At 36.1% G+C, this 23414-nt stretch overlaps 2 protein-coding genes across 5 annotated transcripts in view; both read right to left on the bottom strand.

Moving 5' to 3' along the window:
• Nucleotides 1-2078, bottom strand: part of pleca (plectin a) — a 214024-nt gene extending 211946 nt beyond the window's left edge. For 3 of the 4 annotated variants that reach the window (XM_021468103.3, XM_021468104.3, XM_021468102.3), the window contains exon 1: nucleotides 1776-2064. In XM_021468103.3, the coding sequence (XP_021323778.1) occupies nucleotides 1776-1932 (157 nt within the window). In that variant the 5' untranslated portion in view covers nucleotides 1933-2064. Of the gene's footprint in view, nucleotides 1-1775 lie in introns of all 4 variants that reach the window. The other variant, NM_001430891.1, reaches the window with a different exon arrangement.
• A 2622-nt stretch (nucleotides 2079-4700) lies between these two features.
• eif3eb (eukaryotic translation initiation factor 3, subunit E, b) overlaps nucleotides 4701-23414 on the bottom strand; it is a 39908-nt gene continuing 21194 nt past the window's right edge. Inside the window, exons 10-13 of the mRNA NM_001362621.1 lie at nucleotides 18636-18745; nucleotides 14514-14616; nucleotides 6770-6904; nucleotides 4701-5067 (exon numbers count right to left, since the gene is read on the bottom strand). Of these exons, the coding sequence (NP_001349550.1) occupies nucleotides 5029-5067; nucleotides 6770-6904; nucleotides 14514-14616; nucleotides 18636-18745 (387 nt within the window). The 3' untranslated portion in view covers nucleotides 4701-5028. The remainder of the gene's footprint in view (nucleotides 5068-6769; nucleotides 6905-14513; nucleotides 14617-18635; nucleotides 18746-23414) is intronic.

The raw sequence follows: 23414 nt of genomic DNA on the forward strand, positions 1-23414 counted from the left end.
TGCAGATCCTATAGATCTGAAGTAGGAGCTTATTTAGTTATCCAAATGGCATTTCTAAAACTTTAATCGCTCACAGTTTCTGTGGTGTGAACAAACCAAAAACTGGATACATATGGCAATAGCTCCAGAAACTGTGAAATAGCTTGTCTCATGCAAACCCCTCTAAAGTCACTTTGTTAAACAGTAGAGTTAAACATTAAACACTCAACAACAAAAGTTGTCAGCGATTGTAATTGTCAGTGCTAATGTAATTTAAGTAAATTTGAATTAACAAATATTGTTTGCACTGTTTCCCAGAGATGGGTTGCGGCAGGAAGGGCATCCGCTGCGTAAAAACGTGCTGATAAGTTGGCAGTTCATTCCGCTGTGGCGATCCCAGATTAATAAAGTGACTAAGCCAAAAAGAAAATGAATGAATGAATGTTTACACTGTTTAGATACCAAATTGGCAATGTAGTGGGGCAGTAGGTAGTGCAGTCACTTCACCGAAAGAAGGTCGCTGGTTCGAGCCTCGGCAGGGTCATTTGGCGTTTCGGTGTGGAGTTTGCATGTTCTCCCTGCGTTTGCATGGGGTTTTCTGCGGGTGCTCAGGTTTCCCCCACAGTCCAAAGACATGCGGTACAGGTGAATTAGGTAGGCTAAATTGTCCCTAGTGTATGAGTGTGTATGGATGATTCCCAAAGATGGTTTGCAGCTGGAAGTAAAACATATGGTGGATAAGTTGGCGGTTTATTCCGCTGTGGCGACCCCAGATTAATAAAGGGACTAAGCCGAAAAGAAAATCAATGAAACAAGGTTTATTGCTCCAAAACATTTTAAATGTTTCCCAAATTAATATATATTGTGTACATAAGGGGGAAAAAGTTTTGTTTTTACCAAGACATTTAAAAAGAATATATTTTAGAGCAGTAATCTCAATACAGTGATACCATGAAACCTTTATATTTATATCTAAGGTTTTCGTATACTGGCAGAATCTTATACCGGCCCATGCCTAAGTGTTTAAATATCTACTTACTAATTTACCTTTTCTGTTTTATCAGATGGGTTCAAGTAGTACCACTTTGTGTCATATAACAAATATCGACCAATCAGTGCGGTTGTCAAGGCAGAATATCAAGCGCAACCAATCATGTTAAACAGAGCCATGGTGAATTGAAACTGAAATGTTTAGAGAACTTAAAATGTTAATTAAAAGTTGTTGTTTTTTTTTCTGCAAATGAGTATGTTAAACACACCTGTTTAAGTTTTGATGCCAAAACTTGGTATTTTAAGTAATGTCAAGTTATATTAACTTACTATCTTTAGTAATGACAACAGCAGGGTTTACAGTGTGGAGACATTATAATGGAACATCCTGTGGAATGTCTCTTCCACAGTACAGACATTTCAACATCTTTGCAACTAAATGCTTGTTTTGTCTAGTCTTTAAACAACTTTTCAAATCTTTTTTTTTCCCAAGCCAATTCAGAGCTTGGATATCCGAAATCTTCAAAGCTGTCATTGCGTAACATCCCAGAGAACATTTAATTTCGGTTTACTGCTCAAGACGAAACCCTAAACTGCGATTGGAGGATTCAGGACACCCCTTCAGATGACGTCAAAGATAGCCACATTTCCATCCTGTGCCCACTAAAAGCAGCCAGTCATGGAAAACCAGCATATCTTTTTCCTTCCTTTTCTCCCTTTCTTATTTTCCCCCTTCACGGCCAAAAAGAGCATAAGCTAAAACTGATCCCGGGCCAGTTGAGTTGAACAAAAAGCAGCTGTATTACCTGACAGATATTTCTCCAGAGGGGAGGTGGAGCTTCGGTTTCCCCAGCAGCAGAAGAACAGGCTCCAGACCACGACAGTGGCCAGTACCAGCACCATCACCCAGAGCAGCCGGGCCAGAGCCGGGTATGCCAGGGCCCAGTCCAGCAGCGCGTCCATTACTTTTAACTGTCTGTCTGCTCACACTTTCTTCTGGTCTCACTGCTGCGGCTGCTTTCTCTGTGGCAGATGGGCAGCAGCTGTGCAAGGCCACGGCACACGTCAACTCAGGAGGAGTGTGTTCTCTTCACTGCAGCCCTGCCTGGAATATCCAGCAGCCACTCCCAGGGCAAAACATCGCGCTCTCTCACACACCCTCATTTCACTCGGCCTCCGAGACCTGTTGGTTAATGGCAGGTATAGAAGCGGAGAAATGCGCCTGAGGCAGTTTAAAGCAACAGCAAAGTTCACTGAAAATAAGCAGCTATGTGTTCAAACTCTGAAATTATCAAGGTTACTAAAGTAAACAGTGACTTTTTATATGCATTTGGATGCTTGAGTCACACTTATAAAATTATCTTGACAGGAACTGATTACACACATCTGCCAAGAATAGAAAATGTAGTCACTGTAAAATATCTGAGAAAAGTGAAGTGCTTAGTCAAGTCGTACACATTTCTCTAAGTGTGATCAAACCCTTTTTTAAGGCATGCCGAATACAACAGTGGCCACAAGAGAACAACATATTCACCGTTAGTGACACTACAAGTGCACTTAAACCATTTAAAATACCAATAACATGGTTCTTTGAAAAGAGAGTTTCATTGTAATTAAGTATGGGCTCAAGTAAAATCAGGGTTTCTGCAGGTTTCAAGTCAAATTTAAGACGTTTTAATACCCTTTAAAAACCATTATAGATCATATTTAAGACTTATACAAAGCTAAACACTTAGGATTTTTGATAATGGCCCAGTTGGGCCAATGGAATTTTTTGTTTTGCTTGCCACAAAAATCAAATGCATTTATTTCTATATTTTAATGTGTCAATACAAGAAAACTAGTTTTACACACTTTTTTTTTCAACATAAATGTTTCGTCTATTTTTAATGACAAGTTTAACAGTGTATATTACAGAGAAAATTACATGTTTAATCAAAAGTATTTACAATATTTGTTGGTTTTTGGTCCAAATGGATTCAACCTAATGTGTTTCTGTTATAAAACCTAAAGTTTTATGGTTATTTATAAACATTAACTCTGTTATTATCATGAGTAATTGTGTTTTTAACTGTTTTTAGTTTATGTGTAGTTTATTTAATTAGAAGAATTTTCTCTTTGCAATAAAAAAACTTAGGAAATATATAGAGATGGATTGTTGGTGATTGGACAGATCTCAGGCTGATTTGATAGCTTTACCTGGACAGAGGAAATTTTAGACCTGTTTCAAATTATTTAAGATTTTTTTTTTTTTTTTTTAATGAATTTAAGACTTTTTAAGGCATAAATGTTGTTTAAATACACCAAAATATATTACAGATATTGACAAAGAAATGTTTCTCAGAATAAAAAAAAGGTTTTGCTCAAACACATCACTATAAATCCTAAAACCAAGACATTTTTCAAGTGTTTTTTTTATTTACATTTTTTTTTTTGTTTTTGCATAAGGTTAAGATATTTAAATGATTAAATCTATAACAAATTGCTATAGTTTATCAAGGAATATGGGTTTAATTTATTATTATGGAAAGGATAAGAATAAAAAAAATATTTTATAATAGAATCAACCACGTTCTTTTGCATTATCACAAATTTTAAACACTTATAAGAGGAACACATACAATTTTTTTATGTATTCTCCGAAAAACTTGCATAATCTGTTTGAGCCTATATATTTCATACATAAGACATGACTTTTGCCCACTACTAAATATAGCAGTTAAGGTTTTTGATCATATTTAAAACCAAATTATAATGAGAGCTCTGCATTTTGATGAATATGCCAAACAGATCTGCTTCCAGAAAACACCTTTTTACCAGCATTTTGTCTAGACTTTGTATGAAACACAAAAATAACTAAAGGAAAATCTGCTATTCAGAGGAGGCTGGTCGTTTATTAGTCACAACAGGATCTTTCCATGTTCGTTTGCTTATTCGACAACACACACCCTGTGTTTTCAAACCTCTGGCCTAAAATTACCTGTTCCCCCTCGTCCAAAATCAAACACAGATGCCCAACATTCCTACGTCTCTATTTGTAAACAGACCGCAAAATCAAGAAACCTTTAAAAAGATGATGAGCAGTGAGGCTGCTGGTAATGACTAGTTTGCGACAGTCCATTGGTGACTAGCCAGACAAAAACTGAAAAGTTAGTCACTGCTGCCACCTAGTGGATAAAATCGGCTGTTCGCCATTGCTAAAATACAGCATAGAAATCCAAACACGACAGAAAGGGTTTCTACACTTCATGAACAACGAATTGGGTTTTTTCAACTGCAGTATACATGTAAAACTGCAATGGTTGTGGTAATTCCAAACTAAATAAAAAAAAAAAAAAAACGATTATAATTGGATTAAGACTGGCAATGACAATTCAGGAAAAGTGGTGCAAGGCATAAATAAATAAATAAATAAATAAATAAATAAATAATAAAAATAATGTTACCATAATCTTATAACATATTTTAATCATTATCTTATAACATATTTTAACACATTTTATCTGTTTTATCTATTTTTTATTCTTATTTTTATAATTTTTATTTTTATTATTTGTTTTCATTTTCTTACACTTGTCTCTTTTACCCTTGTTTATGTACAGCACTTTGAATTACCACTTTGTATGAAATGTGCTATATAAATAAACTTGCCTTGCCATCAGAATGGCATTGTGACACATGATAATGACATACAAATTACACATTTCAACCGTAAATGATTCTATGAGTACTTTGTAGGACCTAGAAAATGCATTCAGAAGCACATTCTCATTGTTTATTCTGGTGTTATGATATTCAAACAATGAATTCGAGAACACACCGAACTGAAAAAAAGTTAATAAAATCTTGCCTGGTAAATCCTTTCCTTCATACAGAATGCATAAAACTCTATGGCAAGCTCTCAGAAATCCACAGCTCCGCAGTGCCGAAAATGTCTGCAACAGTCTTTCTTAAAATGATCCTATTATAAAACATGGCTAGATAAAAGAAAGTTAGTTAAATACTAAGATGAAGTCGAGGAGAATAACAGATGATCCACTGTTTGACTTGATTCCAGTCTTAATAGAATCCCGTGTCTTGAGCCGCCCAGTTCGGTGTCTACAAAGGAAACAGAGGATCATTAGGGGCATAAAAGATGCAGCATATACAGCAAAAGTGTGCTCAGAAAACAACTTCTATTACATTTGACTGGCATAAATATATTAAAGGGTCAAAAATCTCTGACTCAAGCAATGTATTAAGAATGAACATCAAGCAAAGTACAGCAGAGCAGAGGATATATGACGTGAGTTACTTGCTTGACATAAAATCAGATTTTTCAGACATTACGCTGAGTCTGACCTTTTATTTGGGGAGCGCAAGATATTTTACAGGCTGTGCCAGCAAATGCTGGCTAATGTTCTGTTAAGAGAAAAAATGCTAAGAAAGCTTGTTTCCACCAGGATAAAAATACATAAATAGATTTTAAGGAGACCTTTTAATCTCACAATTCTCACTTTTCCACCACCCATTCAAGGTAATAGTCTAATAGAATAAACTCTATCCAAAAGAAGAAAAGGAAAGAATTTTAGGCAACAAATGTACAAAGAGTGCGACACGGTGGCGCAGTGGGTAGCGCTGTCGCCCTAACAGCAAGAAGATCGCTGGTTCGAGTCCCGGCTGGGTCAGCTGGTATTTCTGTAAGGAGATTGCATGTTCTCCCTTGTGTTGGCGTGGGTTTCCTCCGGGGGCTCTGATTTCCCCCACAGTCCAAAGACATGCGGTACAGGTGAACTGAATAAGCCATTTGGCCGTAGTGTATGTGTGGGTGTGAATGTAAGCGTGTATGGGTGTTTCCCAGTGCTGGGTTTTGGCTCGAAGGGCATCTGCTGGATAAAACACAAGCTGGTTATGTTGGTGATTCATTCCACTGTGGTAAACCCCTGATTAATAAAGGGACTAAGCCGACAAGAAAATGAATGAATGAATATTTTACAAATTAGTGAAATTACAAATTTCTGACAATGTTCTGACTTTTTTTCTCCAAACTGTAAGATAAACTAACAGTTCTGAGTTTATACATTGAAATTGTGAGATACTAAATATTGAAGTTAATTTTGATCATTTTTGCAATTTTGTGTTGGCATCTTGCAGTTTTTTTCTAATAAATGCAAAACATCATGCTTCATCAGCCTCATCATCCTCGTCATATATTATTAATATCTGTTCATACATTCATTTTCCTGCGATTAAGTCCCTTATCAATCATGGGTCGCCACAGCGGAACGAACATTCACATTCTCACACACATACACTTCGGCCAATTTAGTTCATCCAATTCACCTATAGCGCATGTCTTTAAACTGTAGGGGAAACCGGAGCACCCGAAACGAAACCCACACGAACACGGGGAGAACATGCAACCTCCACACACAAATGTCAACTGTGAGGTGACAGTGCCTAACCACTGAGCCACTGTGCCGCCATTTTTAGTATCATTATCATCATCATCGGTAAAATGATCATATTTTAAATTTTCTCAAAAAAAGCTCAGAAATACCTTGCTATGGTAAGAAATAACAAACAACCCTTGCCATGATGATAAGCTCTTATCATAACTCTTCCATATGAGAAAGTCAGAATTGCAAAATGTTGACCCCCTATTGTAAGTTTTAAACTAATAATTCACTGAACTGTCAGAATTCAATTGTTGCAGCCTATAAACTCAATTGTGAGAAGCATTTAAAATATCGAGGTAAGAAATGCTCATTATTTCTGCCCATCTTACACACAGTGTGTTTAGTTTGCTAGAGTCTGGTACCTCATTTCTGTTGCTGTGGCTGATCTTCTTCTCGATATTCATGGCCAACATCTGACTGCGGAACGACAGGCTCTTGGTCTTCTCGATCACCTGCTGATACGGCGACACTGCGTTGTTGCCCATCACCACATGACCCTAACCACAAAACATTTGTGAGAAGCAGAGAACAGTATAAAAGCCCCAGTATACTTCAAACAAAATAAAAGAATGAACTGTTGCTACATTATTTCCGAACAAAATCCAACTGAAAACAAGTTTATAAAGTTAGTTATCACACCTCGAAACAGATCAATAAAGCAAACTTTTGTTTTGGATCCTAAACACTACCATTGGCCTGTGGTGATTATACAGTCAGTGGGTGTGTTCTGGAACTCTGCCTTCTATGTGCTATATCTTCACCCCAATTGGTTTCTTATTCCACAGTGGTCAGACAGGAGAACAACATTCCTAGCCATATGAACATTGAAGAAGAGTGTAGTAGAGATGATGCAAAATGATCTGCACCTGTATGATCATTCAAAGAGAGATTTTAAAGGCACAGTGGGGGCACACACCAGACGAGTATCCAAACTTGTCTACCCACATTAGAGGTCTGCATTTCTGCGGCTGTACCGTGGGAGCTGCAGGACCGACCAGTTTTCTTGCTGCGCGGGAATAAATTTCCAGACAACACGCCGTTGCTGTCAGGAACTCTGGTGTAATTTGAACGGGAGCGGGCAGTCTAACAATATAGCGCTCCAGAGAGAGAGAGACAGAAAGCGCGCGCGTGTATCCTGTGGGTGTGTGTGTGTGTGTGGGAGGAGAATGAGAGAGAGCACTACTGCTTTGCACTACTGCCCTTTTTGCACTTGTTTGTATGCAGCTACACTGCACTGCTTTGGCAATACTAATGTCCAGCTATTTGTCATACCAATAAAGCACCTAAATGTTAATGTGAGAGCGCGCACATCTTCCATGGTGCTCTGTGTGTGTGTGTGTGTGTGTGTATATAAAAGAGAGCATGCGCATCTGCTGTGTGTCGCTTGTCATAGGCTGACTGGACTCTGTAGCATCCAGCTGGGTGTTTTTAATTGCTATACATTCTTTCGTGGCCCAATATGTACCTGCTACGTGTGTAGAAATAATGCTGATATGATATATGAAACACAAAACCTCTCCACACGTCACGCGGCACTCATGTATGAAGGTAAATCAGTTGCGTAACTCGAGAGCTTGCAAATGTAAATGTGAGCACTTGTGATAATAATATTTGTATGTGTAGGTTGAAATGTACACTTACAGCTCTGATGTGAACAGCTGAATCCCTCGATTTGCACACACACACAACAATCCACACACTTGTGTTTTAAATTGGAAGTTGCAGATTAATAGTTGTGTATTTGTAAAATGTAATTTACAAATACAAAATGACAGACACACGTGTGCACGGCAAATTTGATTGCATCTTATCTCTACAACCACAGGTCGGCACTCACAACCTCTCAGTTTTATCAGTACAACTACAAATCTCCCGCGCTCTGACTATTGCTACACATCTCCCGCGATCTCTGTAGCAGAACTCATCTGTGCACTGGCAGATGCAGAGGCGTGAGCAGCGCGGGGCGGGGGAGGGGCGGGGCAGGTGTAAAGCTGTTTGATTGGCTGATGCCTGACCAATGAACAATGCCAGCAGCCAACAGGACTGAGGTGCAAAAGAATCATTTCCCACGATTATTTTATTATTTAGGGTTTATTTCAACTCTTTTCTGAAGAGATTCTTGTTAAAAATCATTAATTTTGCGGAAATGTACATACCAGTAAAAGAGCAGCAAAGCCAGTTTATTGGCTAGAGCCAGCCAATGAGATGGGGCGTTTCTGTTTGTCAGCAGGGCAGCTCACGTTGTTGGAGGCCTCGAGCAATCAGAGGGTAAGTTATGATTTTTAATAATTATCTATATGTTCAATACTGTTAGCTAAGCTAAGGACTGTGCTAGGTGCTTCTCTAGTTTGTTTTTTTATATAAGAAACAGTTATGAGTTATCTAGGAGCTGCTTTCAATCATGTTATATGGTTCTAAAGATACGATTCAACCCACATGAAATAAGTTGTAATAGTATTTTAGTAAATAAGTAAATAATATTATAGTAAATAATATTACGTTTTTGAACCATACTAACTATAGTAAACTGTATTATATTGTATATACTGCAGTATCTACAACTTTGTTAATGAATGCAACAGCACACTGTAGTATTAACTAGCATGAACTTTAATAAATTGAAGTATATATATATATATATATATATATATATATATATATATATATATATATATATATATATATATATATATATATAGCTTAAATTTGATAAGATTGAAATATAGCTATTTGTTTAAAACTAAACATTCTAATGTCATTTATTATGCAAATATCAAGTTGAAACAAATCTGTTAAGAACACGTATTTATATGTAAAACCTAATACATTTTAAAGCAGTTTCATTTCTTTCTGATTTATACATCTACATCCATTACATCTGATTTAGGTCCACAACTTGCATCCTTCAACATGATATGTGTGTTCAAAGGAAGAGCAACTAGGTGAGGGAGACAGTGTCCATCGCTCGGCTGAGGGTCCACTTTGAGCATCTCATCTGCAGGGTTAAGCAACATAAGCTGAACAGTCATCATCTCTCTCTATTACAGCGAGCTTTACATCAACCAGCTTTACACAATGGCTTGCTTTTTGCCCATTACTAAAGGTTTGAGCAAAGGATTAAAGAGGAGATAACATTTGATGGGTAATGATGAAGTTGGATTTACCACCTCCATCTCATTATGAACAAGGAAAAACCCTGAAATATTTCAATACAAGTAACTAGACATTTGCACTGCACTTATTTGCACTGTAAATTTTATTTCACAAATTAATGTTAAACATTTCCCTTACAGCACAGGTGTCAAACTCAGTTCCTGGAGGGCTGCAGCTTTGCAAAGTTTAGTTATAACCCTAATTAAACACACCTGATCAAACTAACTGAGTCCTTCAGGTTTGTTTGACACTTTCACTTAAGTGTGTTGAAGCAGGGTTGAAACTAAAAACGTGCAGGGTTACGGCCCTCCAGGAACTAAGTTTGACAGCCCTACTTTACAGTAAAGTGTAAAAATACTACATTAAACAATTAGCAAAATAAAAGTTGTGTGTTGGTGAGTTTATGTTTTGTTTAAATCTGTAATCATCTTGGCAGGTAAAAAGAGAAAACAAATGGTCGGCTTCCTCTTGAATGATCTGAATCATTTTGAAGTGTTTGTAGATGAGCTGGATCATCATGTCATCTTTAGCATAAATAACATCCTATTCAAGCTATGCAGCTTCTCTGAGTTCCTCATCGACTTGAAACATGCTGATCTCTCCTGTCACTCCATCCTTACAGGAAACTGAGAAATAACCTATAGTTAGTAACTTTCATAATTAAAAAAGTGAAATAAAGGACACACTGTACACAAACATGTAAATAGATAGATGGATAGATAGATATGATGCAGGTTATTATAACAAAAACCGGTATAATCAGTGAGAAACTGAAACGCCTAGTGTTATTTTTAATTGCTATTAATGTGTGTGTAAATATACTTTAATTTATTAAAGTTCATGTTAGTTAATACTACAGTGTGCTGTTGCATTCATTAACAAAGTTGTAGATACTGCAATATATACAATATAATACAGTTTACTATAGTTAGTATGGTTCAAAAACGTAATATTATTTACTATAAATACTATTACAACTTATTTCATGTGGGTTGAATCGGATCTTTAGAACGATATAACATGATTGAAAGCAGCTCCTAGATAACTCAAAACTGTTTCTTATATAAAAAAACAAACTAGAGAAGCACCTAGCACAGTCCTTAGCTTAGCTAACAGTATTGAACATATAGATAATTATTAAAAAATCATAACTTACCCTCTGATTGCTCGAGGCCTCCAACAACGTGAGCTGCCCTGCTGACAAACAGAAACGCCCCATCTCATTGGCTGGCTCTAGCCAATAAACTGGCTTTGCTGCTCTTTTACTGGTATGTACATTTCCGCAAAATTAATGATTTTTAACAAGAATCTCTTCAGAAAAGAGTTGAAATAAACCCTAAATAATAAAATAATCGTGGGAAATGATTCTTTTGCACCTCAGTCCTGTTGGCTGCTGGCATTGTTCATTGGTCAGGCATCAGCCAATCAAACAGCTTTACACCTGCCCCGCCCCTCCCCCGCCCCGCGCTGCTCACGCCTCTGCATCTGCGAGTGCACAGATGAGTTCTGCTACAGAGATCGCGGGAGATGTGTAGCAAAAGTCAGAGCGCGGGAGATTTGTAGTTGTACTGACAAAACTGAGAGGTTGTGAGTGCCGACCTGTGGTTGTAGAGATAAGATGCAATCAAATTTGCCGTGCACACGTGTGTCTGTCATTTTGTATTTGTAAATGACATTTTACAAATACACAACTATTAATCTGCAACTTCTAATTTAAAACACAAGTGTGTGGATTGTTGTGTGTGTGTGCAAATCGAGGGATTCAGCTGTTCACATCAGAGCTGTAAGTGTACATTTCAACCTACACATACAAATATTATTATCACAAGTGCTCACATTTACATTTGCAAGCTCTCGAGTTACGCAACTGATTTACCTTCATACTCATGTCTCATCACAGAGAGGCAAACAAAACTGACATTTAGCCTACAATTCTTTCACAACACACTCTGTTATTTGTTATCTCTCTCTTTTGGTAGTGCCCAATTTTAACATGAAATTTTGCAAATCAGATCTAAATTTAGCGGAAACAGTCAAGTTGGGCAGCGGGTAAACAAAGACTGAATATACGGTGGGAATATACTTAACCTTTTATTATGCTGTTCAATAATTATAAAAAAATTTATAATAATGCTATTTTTTATTATCATCAAATATTACATTTGAATATATTTTAATCATTTAAAATACAAAAAGAAAAAAAATGAATGAATGAATGAATGAATGATATTGCGATTCCATCATTATATTTATATATATTTTAATTATTTATTATGCTGTTTAATATATATATATATATATATATATATATATATATATATATATATATATATATATATATATATATATATATATATATATATATATATATATGGCTTAGTCCTTTTATTAATCTGGGGTTGCCACAGCGGAATGAACCACCAACTTATTCAGCACGTGTTTAACACAGTGGATGCCCTTCCAGCCGCAACCCATCACCGGTAACACCCATACATCCTCATTCACAAAAATACACTATGGACAATTTTGCTAACCCAATTGACCCTTTGTTAAGCCCCGCCTTCCTTAGTTTCTGTTGCTACGCCTGTCAAGCTTTCATGCCTGGCATGACTTTTACAATGTGTTTGCGCCGGTGTCAGACATTGCCAGAGATACAATGTCATTTTTGGCGAACAGGTGAGATATCCGAGAAAGCCAGACAAAAAGAACTGCAGTATGCATTACAGGGGTATATTTACGACATAATAGGCAACCGATTAGAAAATAATTCAATCAAAATTAAAGCTAAATTAGCCTAGCCGCCTCATATGCTGACCATTTGATAGTTTAACTCATGCTCAGCAGGAGAGGTGAAATTGAAAATAATCTAATAATAACAAATTAAACCATGATTTCTCTACTTTTAACCAAAAAGTCTGATAGATTAAATGTTTTGCAATGAAAAAATAGCGCAGCTTACCGATGAGGAAACACGCATGGACAGTGCTTCTACATCTTTCATTCATAGAAAGAACAGCCAGAATGGCCAAATATTAGCATCATTGACCCATAACAATGTACAGTAAGTTACCTATTACTGTCAGTATGTTTGTGTGCTTTTTATAAATTAATGAAAAACAGCTGGGGGTAAAGTATATTGATCACAAGTGCTCAGTTTGTGATCTTATCTCGGTTTTGTTTGTTGATTTGTAATTTCAAATATTCGTAGCTTGAAACAGATGGAAATATGAAGTTCAGAAAAGTTAGTAACAGATTCGCAGATTCATATTTGCCGGATCAATAACTCATGTCATTATGACCTATTTGCCATTAGTATGACTAAGTTACTATGGCGAAGGCTTAAACGGAGCATTACTCATAATATTGAGCGAAAAAGAAAAAGACAGCTGTGAAACATAACCTGCTTTGTGTTTTTGTAGGAAACAGTTGAGATCTGTTAGAGGTGTTTGAGCTATTTTTGTCGATCTATCACTATATGTCAGGAATATCAAAACAAAACTAACCTAACTCTGCTCCTTTAGTGCATCTCACAGAGCTTGATCCACGCTGGCAATTTCCTCTTGGGTTTTTGGTTTTGAAAAGGGAAAAATTACACCATCCTGTCCAAACTTTAAGGATACCGAGTATCAGATTTGCACAATCCATATGCAAAACGCTTTGGTCTGTTTCCCTCGAAAGCTTGACAGAGCCCCTGTATGTAGCTACGGTTGCTAAGCCACGATTCATGGATGGCGGTTTTTGGGTGAGGCTTTACGAAGGGTCAATTCACCTGTACCCAATGTCTTTGGACTGTGGGTAAAACCAGGGCACCCGGAGGAACATCATGGACACGGGGAACACAGAAACGCCACCTGACCCAGCCGAGGCTCAAACCATCGACCTTCTTGCTTTGAGGCAACAGCACTACCTACTGCGCCACCGCATCACCATATATTTATATTTATTTTTATGAATACACACACAATATTGCCAATCCTTATCCAATGTCATCAAACATTTTATTTATATATATTTTAAACTTATATTGTTCATTAAAATAATAATTACCAAAATAATAACAATAATGCCATTCTTTAATTTTTTTTTATTTTTAAATATCATTTCATGATGAATTTAGACACTTTTACCAATATAAAAGTATTGATTTAGCACTATTTAAAAAATAAATAAATAAATAAAATTATATTTCTAATAGGGCTGCACAATATATTGTTTTAACATCACAATCGCAATGTGTGCATCCGCAATAGTCAAATCGCAAGATATGCAATGTTGAGTTGACTTTGCAGTGTATTTTTTACACTTCAATATACAAAACCATAAAGCATGCACTGTTTATCTCATTTTTATCTTTGCATTATTGCATTTATGTGTGCTTGTAGTTTGTTTATTACATTTTATGCATGATTCGCTCCCCTATTGGGATGACAGAATCAGCCGAATCAATCAAAATGAATATCTTTGGTAACACTTTAAGGATGAATTCTCACTATTAACTAGCTATTATTAGCACTTATAATTTACAGTACATATTCTACATGATCTTATTCTACATTTCTAACTCAATACCTAAACTACCTTAATTTCCTATATTAATAGTATTATAAAGAAACATATTCAACAAGTCATATTTAATGGTTTGCTAATAGCAAGAATTCAACCTTAAAATAAATTGTGATTAAAAACTTTTCAAATAGTGCTACTCAATCATTTGGTGAAATTGCATAGATACAGTATATCGCAATATATATTGCAGAAAAAAAAATATTGCAATGTCAGATTATTCCAATATCGTGTAGCCCTAATTTCTATAACAAATTTACCATAGGCTTATTTTTCCTTGGTAAAATAAAATTGTTTGTGGGCTCTTTAACTGTCAGAGAGAGTCCAGAGCATCTCAAACTAAAGGGCTTTGTGTTTGGACATGTGTTGTGCACCCCAGAGCTCACTCACCAGTTTGGAGTCGATTTTGGCATCCAGTCTGGCATTGCGGATTAAGTTTACGATCCATCTCTCGGCCTCCTCAGGGGTCATATTCAGCTTATCTGCCAACATGCTGCCCGGAGACAGGAAGAGCGATGGATGAGAGAGAGAAGGAGAAATACAGACACTGCCTAAGGTCAACAACGAGATGAAGCTCTTTGTGTTCAAACAAGCGCTCAAACTCTCGGAGCAGAAAATCCATTGGAGTGATAAACACAAACTAATGACATGAATTAGGATGCACCACCATATCTATGACTACATGTGAAGACAGCGGGGTATTTAAAAAGTCTAACAAAATAAAAAATGTGGCTCAAATAGTGCTGTTCAAACACTCATATCACTCCAAACCCCACAATTTTTTTAATTATATTTTGAGAACGCAAATTAAGAAATTGAGACATCTGTTCACTAAATGGAAAGTCTTTAAATATTTTAGATTTGCTTTCATTTTCTGTTGCATCTATTTCTCCTAGATTTAGATTCTTATTGTTATTATTATTAGGGACCGAGCATCGGTGATGCATAGACCCTATTGGAATTGTTCTGTTTATTATCCTTATATTATTATTCTGTTCAGGAATTAATTGCATTTTTGAGAGTCTAAACATGCCCAAAAACTTGCACACACATCAGAAGTACAGAAAATTTACTTATGATAAAGGTTTCGGAAGTGGGTGTGGCATTATAGCTTGACAGATTCACCTATAAAAATGTCAACAAAGTGCCCTACGAGCTACATTTCACATACACATACGAAAATTGGCACACATCAAACATGTCAATACCTACAAAAAGTCTTTTGAATCGAAAACCGAAAGCCAACAGGAAGTCAAATATTTTTAACTTCCTCCGCACTTTTTGCCATTTCCAGACATTGCACATTAACAAATTCCTCCAAGGGATATTATCAGATCATCAACAATATAGGGCATTATCATCTAAAGGCCTTGGCGATATATAATTGTGAAGATCCAGAGTTTTCGTCGAAGGGTGTGTCAGTGGTGTTCTCACAAACTTTGATGTTTCGCAACGAAAGAGGAAGTTATAACTCAGGCATGCATTGTCTGATTTTCCTAAAAATCCACACATTTGATAAGAGTCTCTACCTGAGCACGTTTACATGCCAATATCCAGTTACAGTAATAGCGCCACCTGCTGGCAACAGGAAATTACATGTTTTACACTGTAACAAACTCAGATCGAATTCAAATACCATTAATCTAATCCAAAGACCTTTGTGATGTGAAATTGTAAAGATCTAGTTTCCGTTGAAGGGCCTGTCCATGGCAGACCGACGAAATTCAGAGTATTGCTATTGAAGAGGAATTACTTATAAAAGTTAATATAGACTTCTGCGTCAAGCATGCACATTTCCTCTAGTGCAGCCTGTGAGCAGACGCATAGCCCTCACCATGGCTAACGCGCACCTCTTCAAAAATGTAACTACACAAACAGCACACAGAAGTATAAGTGCACAACTACACGGAAGGCAGGGTGGGTCACGCTGACCACTCAACATAGAAGTATAAACCAGCCTTAAATCAGCCACACGGACACTGCCTGAAAATTCACAGGTTCAATGGGATTCCTCTCCTGAAGACATTTACATGCCAATATTGAGTCATAGTCATAGCGTAACCTGCTGACAGAACAAAGTTTGGCATAAACGGGTGATTTTCTCAAGTTTATTTTTTAGATGTTCATTCATTCATTCATTTTCTTTTCGGTTTAGTCTCTTTATTAATCTGGAGTCGCCACAGTGGAATGAACCGACAAATTATCCGGCATATATTTTTCGCAGCACATGCCCTGCCAGCTGCAACCCATCACTGGGAAACATTTATACACACCCATTCACACACATACACTACAGACAATTTAGCTTACCCAATTCACCTATAGCGCATGTCTTTGGAAACTGGAGCACCCAGAGGAAACCCACGCGAACACAAGGAGAACCTAAATACTCCACACAAAATAGAACTACACACCTCACTGCTCAAGCTTGATGCGCTGCTCTGTTACTGATGTAAAGCCCCGGTTGTGAACATGCACACCGAAAAAATAGCAATGCTGATTTTGCGCCTCTCATGCTTACCGGCATAACAGTCTTTTATGCGGAGATGTCGGCACACTGTTAGTTTTGCAAGTTGACAAAACAGAGTTTAAATTATATGATGATCCTATTTAGACTAAGCATGGCTCCTGATAAATGTTTTCTATGAAGCAAAAGGAGGGACAGTAGCTATGTTTCCATCCAAAAATGAGAATGAACTTTATGCTCAAAACTGCATTATCGCATAAAAGTTGTGCGAATGAAGCACCGTTTCCATCCAACGAGTCAAAGCGAACAAAATCGTCACTTCCCGATTAACTGGCGCCAAATATCAACAGTAAAAACTGCATTTGCTGCAGTAGGAGAAGCTGCATCAATCTTTTCTAAATGAATGCGCCTCAGAAGACAATCCTGACATGCAGTGAGCGCGCAGTGGCGTTTGAAGGTGTCAGACGCGGAGCACAGGCGGTCATGATTCTGGAGGTCATTAATAATATAATAACACTAAAACTGAAACGGTAAGGCGTTTTATAATGACCAAAACAACATTTTAGATGTTTTATAATGTGCTCAGCCTGATGTTTTGTCCATTCACAAACATTTTAAGCTTCACATGATCTCTTTTAACAAAATCACATGACCTTTTTTAATAATTAAATTAATTTAATAAATAAAAAGTTTATCCTACCCAGTTAGGCGCATAAGTTTTTTATGCGCATTTTCAAAATTTATGCGCATCATGGCGTTTCCATCAACTGTTTTTTTTATGCGCATTTGCAAATGGAAACATAGCTAATGAGTAAGGGAGGTAAGACTTAATAAACCTAATTCTCAGCCATGAGTCTAAAGCAGGTCGCACACCAGAAGCGCCGCTCGGCGGCGCGCCGCACAGCGCCACGCAGCACCATGTATTTTAGAATTCTAAACATAGGTTTCTATCAGGATACACACACCGGCGCCGCAAGTCGGCGGCGCCCGGCGACGGCTCAGGACGCAGTTCATTTTTCAGCCGCGCCACAGAGCGCCATCTGATTAGTTTCATGTTAAATATCATTCGAATGTGCGCGTCTGGTGTGCGATACTTTAAACTGTCATGTACGCGCCGTGTCGCGGCGCCGAGCGGCGCTTCTGGTGTGCGACCTGCTTAAGACAACAGATAATTCCATAAAACATTTTTTTTGCATTATAGAGAATTGCCTTCTATAGAATTTCATTCACATTAAATTAATACTCTTGTAAAAAATTCTTAAATGATTTTAAAATCAATCCAGTTTTTACTTTAGATTTTTTCAATTACATTTAGGATTAATTTCTGTTATTTATTTAGAATAATAATTGTATAATAACAAAAAATACTGTTATTCATTTAGAATAATATATAATTTATTTGTTTTATTTAAAAAATAATAAAATTATATATTTTTTTTAGGAAGAGCTGTGCCCCAGTACAGCTTTATGTCTAGCAATGCCCCTGTATTAAACCCATTAGTTTATATGGATGTATTATTTAGATGTCTTAACAGGCATTTGGGTGTTCAGTAAGACAGCAATCACTCAAATTTCATTAAATTAAAAATAGCTTCACTAAAGAAAAGCAAATAACTTATGGGTCTGGAATAATATGAGAGTGAATAAATATAAAAAAATTTTTGGAATATAATAAACCTAAAATAGCTTAAATTAAACTATTCCTGAACTACAATGCTAAATATAATATGACTTATATAGACTTAACTTTGTAGACAAACAAAAAATTAAAAAGTAACTAAATTTCCACTAAAATAAAAACATAAAAATACAAAGAAGTATTCTCTCAATTACATAATAATATGCCAGCCGTACTATCATCTATCTCCATCTCACTCTCCATCCAGCTGATTCTTCAGAATGTACAGCATTGTGAGGTCTCTCGGTTTTTGTCAGACTTGGCTGGAGTCCGCTGATCCTGGCATTGCAGTGAATCCTCACAGCATGCTACGCTCTTTTTACAGCATAAGAGGATTAGCACACACTAGTCTATCAGGCGGCGCTACCTGATGCTGATGCACTGATGGATTCGGCAGAACGTCTCAAAGATGAACAGCCGAGCGTTTTCAATGAAGTCCTCCAAGCAAGCAACCAGGAAGAAGTCATTTACCAGCACCTTCAAAACAGAAAAAAACTCCATTAACAATCGTTTGGAAGTTGAGCAAGTATTGTTGATGATCTACCGAAAAGCACAGAGCCTATTTTTTTTTTTTTTTAACCAGCCAGTCTAAAACTTAATTTATTAATAAATAACCTTTTTAACACGAGTAATTTTGGTCACACTTAACAATAAGTTTTTTTTTTGTAGTTAATTTATTTACTAATAGGAATTAAGAATGAACAATACCTTTACAGCATTAATTAATCTTAGTTCAGCCAAATTCATGCTTGTTATCAGTAGTTAATGCATTGCGAGATAACATGAATTAACAATGAACAACTGTATTTTCATTAATCACCATTAACTAATTAACAAATACTGTGATAATTGTTTTTTTCATTGTTTGTTCATGTTAGTAAATGCATTAACTAAAATTAACTAATACAAACTTATTGGATAATTGTTTATGCAGAAAAAAATCTTAAATATGTTATTAAATACCTTTTATATAGCATTTTTTATACAAAAAAATAAGACTCTTTAAACTTTAACAGTATAGAGTGTAATTTGTGCACACAAATAGCACAAATTAATAGAAAAACTGGCGAGGCAGTGGCGCAGTAGGTAGTGCTGTCACCTCACAGCAAGAGGGTCACTTGGTCGCTGGTTCGAGCCTCAGCTCAGTTGGCGTTTCTGTGTGGAGTTTGCATGTTCTCCCTGCCTTCGCGTGGGTTTCCTCCGGGTGCTCCGGTTTCCCCCACAGTCCAAAGACATGCATTACAGGTGAATCGGGTAGGCTAAATTGTCCATAGTGTATGAATGTGTGTGTGGATGTGTGTGGATGTTTCCCAGAGATGGATGGGTTGCGGCTGGAAGGGCATCCGCTGTGTAAAAACATGCTGGATAAGTTGGCGGTTCATTCCGCTGTGGCGACCCCGAATTAATAAAGGGACTAAGCCGACAAGAAAATGAATGAATGAATAATAGAAAAACTTAACTAAGATTGCTGGACACAACAGCATTTAATAGTTATTAACATTGATTATGAGTTACAAATAATAACTAACATCCATTCAAGAGAAAAGTGCCTATAGAAAATCATATTGTGTGAAAATCTATGTTAACCCACATTACACCCTGCTTTCATAAGAAATTTGCAAAAGTGTTGTAGAAAAGCACAGGTTAGGAGAAGGCTACAAAAATATTTCAAAGGCTGGATAAGTTATTTGGAATGTAATCTGATTTCAGGCTATATGACAAATACAGATTTTTACAGATTTTCTATAGCCACTCACTGTATATAATGTTATATAATGAGTGTGTATACTACCATTCAAAAGCTCATTAAAATGTACCTATTGATGGATTGATTGATTTCCTTTCAATATTTTTTTTTTTCAGTTTTTGATGGTCTCATAGTCAAAATGGCTGTATTTATATCTATTTAAGTAAACAACGTACATTTGTGAACTATTATTACATTTCATATTTTAATATATTCAAAAATGTGATGTGTCCTCCGCTGATAGCAAAAAATAAAGTAGCATTGGTCGAATTCAATTAACAAACTTAAGCTTAAATTAAATGTTTTTGTGACTGTGTTTTTTTTCAAAACTTGTATTAATCCTCTCAGTTTATATGGATGTATAATTTAGATTTATTTGAAAGCACTTTGGGCATTTAATAGAGAAACCAAAATCATTTAGATTTAATTCTAAATATCTTTACTGAAGATAAATAAATATAAATTTAAATTCCGGGCTGCACTAAACCTAAAATAGCTAAAACTAAACTTTCTTTATGCCAGACTAAACTAAACAAATCTAATTCAGATTTTTACTTAAATAAAAACCTAAAAATAAAACAAATAGCATCTCAATTACAGCGTATAAAAATGCACTATTCTGTTAAAGGGTCACAAAACCCTAAAACACATTTTTAGAGATGTTGACAGACATATATACACAGTTGAAGTCAGAATTATTAGCCCCCTTTGAATTTTTCTTTTTTTTTTATATATTTCCCAAATGACGTTTAACAGAGCAAGGAAATTTTCACAGTATGTCTGATAATATTTTTTCTTCTGGGGAAAGTCTTATTTGTTTTAATTTGGCTAGAATAAAAGCAGTTTTATTTTTTTTAAACACCATTTTATGGACTAAATGATTAGCACCTTTAACCTATATATTTTCTCAATAGTCTACAGAACAAACCCTCGTTATACAATAACTTGCCTAATTACCCTAACCTGCCTAGTTAACCTAATTAACCTAGTAAAGCCTTTAAATGTCACATTAAGCTGTATAGAAGTGTCTTAAAAAATATCAAGGGAAATATTATTTACTGTCATCATGGCAAAGATAAAATAAATCAGTTATTAGAAATGAGTTATTAAAACTATAATGTTTAGAAATGTGTTGAAAAAATCTTCTTTCCATTGAAAAGAAATTAGGGATACAAATAAACAGGGAGACTAATAATTCAGGGGGGCAAATAATTCTGACTTCAACTGTATGTCCCACATTGCTATAAACACTATTAGGACACACATATTTCCATGACAAGTGAAAATTGAGAATTTGTTTTGTGCAAATTCGTTCTTCCGGTTCAAATCAAATTTTATATACACAAATCCCTCAAGCGTAAAACTGAGCCGGTAGTGTAAAAGACAGAGTAGATTATGTTTTCACAGGTCTGAATGCTGAACGCTCCCTCTGGCCCAACTAGGCCACGTCTCAGAAAGGAGACGAGCTGCCTCATAGCTGTAGGTCTGAACACTGACAGCAGAAATGCTCTAAAAAGCCCAGAGGGAAACCGCGGTAAATTACAGTAGACAGGGATTTGCAGTGGATGAATAGACCTATGGCTGCAAGGAAAAGGATGAGAATTCCTCTCAACATACATCCACGACTGCTTCAAACAGGACAGATCCAGTGTATTATGGGAATCACATGAATGACAATGTTTGTAGCTGAGCAATTTCATGCAAATGTCAACTTCACTATGAAAAAAAAAAAAAATCTTTCACTAAAATAGTGAAACTCTTTCTAGGCTTTATGAGTAAGAAATACCAATTAGTGTGATTTACCAAAGTCACACATGTGCCCATTTCACATTGGTCATATCCAGGGCCAGACGGAATCAGCGGACATTTTTTGCTATTTCTGCAAAGAATTATGGTAAAAATCTGTGAATTTCTGCGGAATTATTTTGGAAGTATCCAGCTGAGTTTCATAACTAAAACCTTAATAAATTAAATAAAAAGTAATAAATTACTGAATAAAAACTGAATAAATTCAGATGTACACATTTACTAAAGTAAATAAACAGAATTAATAGTGGGTTAAAAATCTGCGAAATTCTGTGGAAAATCTGCGGCAAATCTGCGGAATTCTGCGCGCGCAGATTCCGTGTGGGCCAAGTCATATCCATAACGAAGAGCTTTCACATTCATAACATAGCTATTTCCTCATAAATGAAACAATATTAACACTTATGTGCTGTTAGGGATGTTTTCATCCACTCTGGGGTGAGTTTAAGTCTTAATTTGGCCATAATATGTTTTGTGTTTGAGCTAGCAGAATGCTTTTTGTTGACAATTTTTTTTTATGACACAAAATGCTTTTAATTTAAGAAAAGAAAAAAAAAATCACCCTGAACAAAACTACTAATTGCTTAGAAAATGACAGGATTTTAACTCTTTAATTGCAAAATTCATAAATGATGTCACTGATTTAGTGAAAATATAAAGGGCTCTATTTTAACGATCTAGGTGCAAAGTCTGAAGCGCAGGGCACAAAAGCATTAAGGGCGTGTCAAAATCCACTTTTGCTATTTTAAGGATGGAAAAATACACTCTGCGCCGAGGCACAAGGTCTAACAGGGTTGAGCTTATTCTCTTATTGAGTTATAGCTGTGTTTTGAGAATAAACCAATCAGAGTCTCAAATCCAAATTCCTTTAAGAGTCAGTTTCATCGCACCATGGCGCATTTGCTATTTACATGGCAGACGCTTCACTAGCGAGAAAAAGCAGACCAGCTGCAGAGAAGATTTGTTTTAAAACTATTTCTAAATTTAGGTTTAATTTCTTATAAACGAATAATTGAACAAAATAACAAAGTGTGGTCAAAAAACTGAGTTATATTCAAATACACATGCTATGCACCATACAGTCCAAAACCTGACAGGTGGACAAATCTAAGCTTGTTTTTAATAAAACAAATATAAATATGCATGATGCATTGATTTTGATTGACTTCCTTTTTCCCTAATTTACTGTTTGTGGCTGTTTTGGCCCTATTGACTTTGACCATCATAACCACATTTTTATGATTACAAAACCATGACACCATATAACCAAGCATTTTTGATTGTTGATGGTATGTGTGTCTTTGCGCACTTACCTTGATATGTCTGAGAAAATCCAAATATGCATCTAAGCTCTACATGGATAAAACAAAAACAAAGACTGTGCATTTATGCAAAAGTGATTATAATGGAAGACAATGTGGGGAAAACAGCCACCAACAATAAAATTAAAGAGAAAAAATGAAAATCTAACAATGCATCAAAGCCAATAGCCTCATTTCCACTATCACGCCTAAAGCGAGCGAGCCTGTCGCGTTTCCGTTGTCACTTCCGGGGCCTGATTAAGCCAAAGCAGGGCTTCCTCAAAGCCAGCGG

Source organism: Danio rerio, chromosome 19, assembly GCF_049306965.1.
Source record: "Danio rerio strain Tuebingen ecotype United States chromosome 19, GRCz12tu, whole genome shotgun sequence".
Taxonomy (NCBI): Eukaryota; Metazoa; Chordata; class Actinopteri; order Cypriniformes; family Danionidae; genus Danio; species Danio rerio.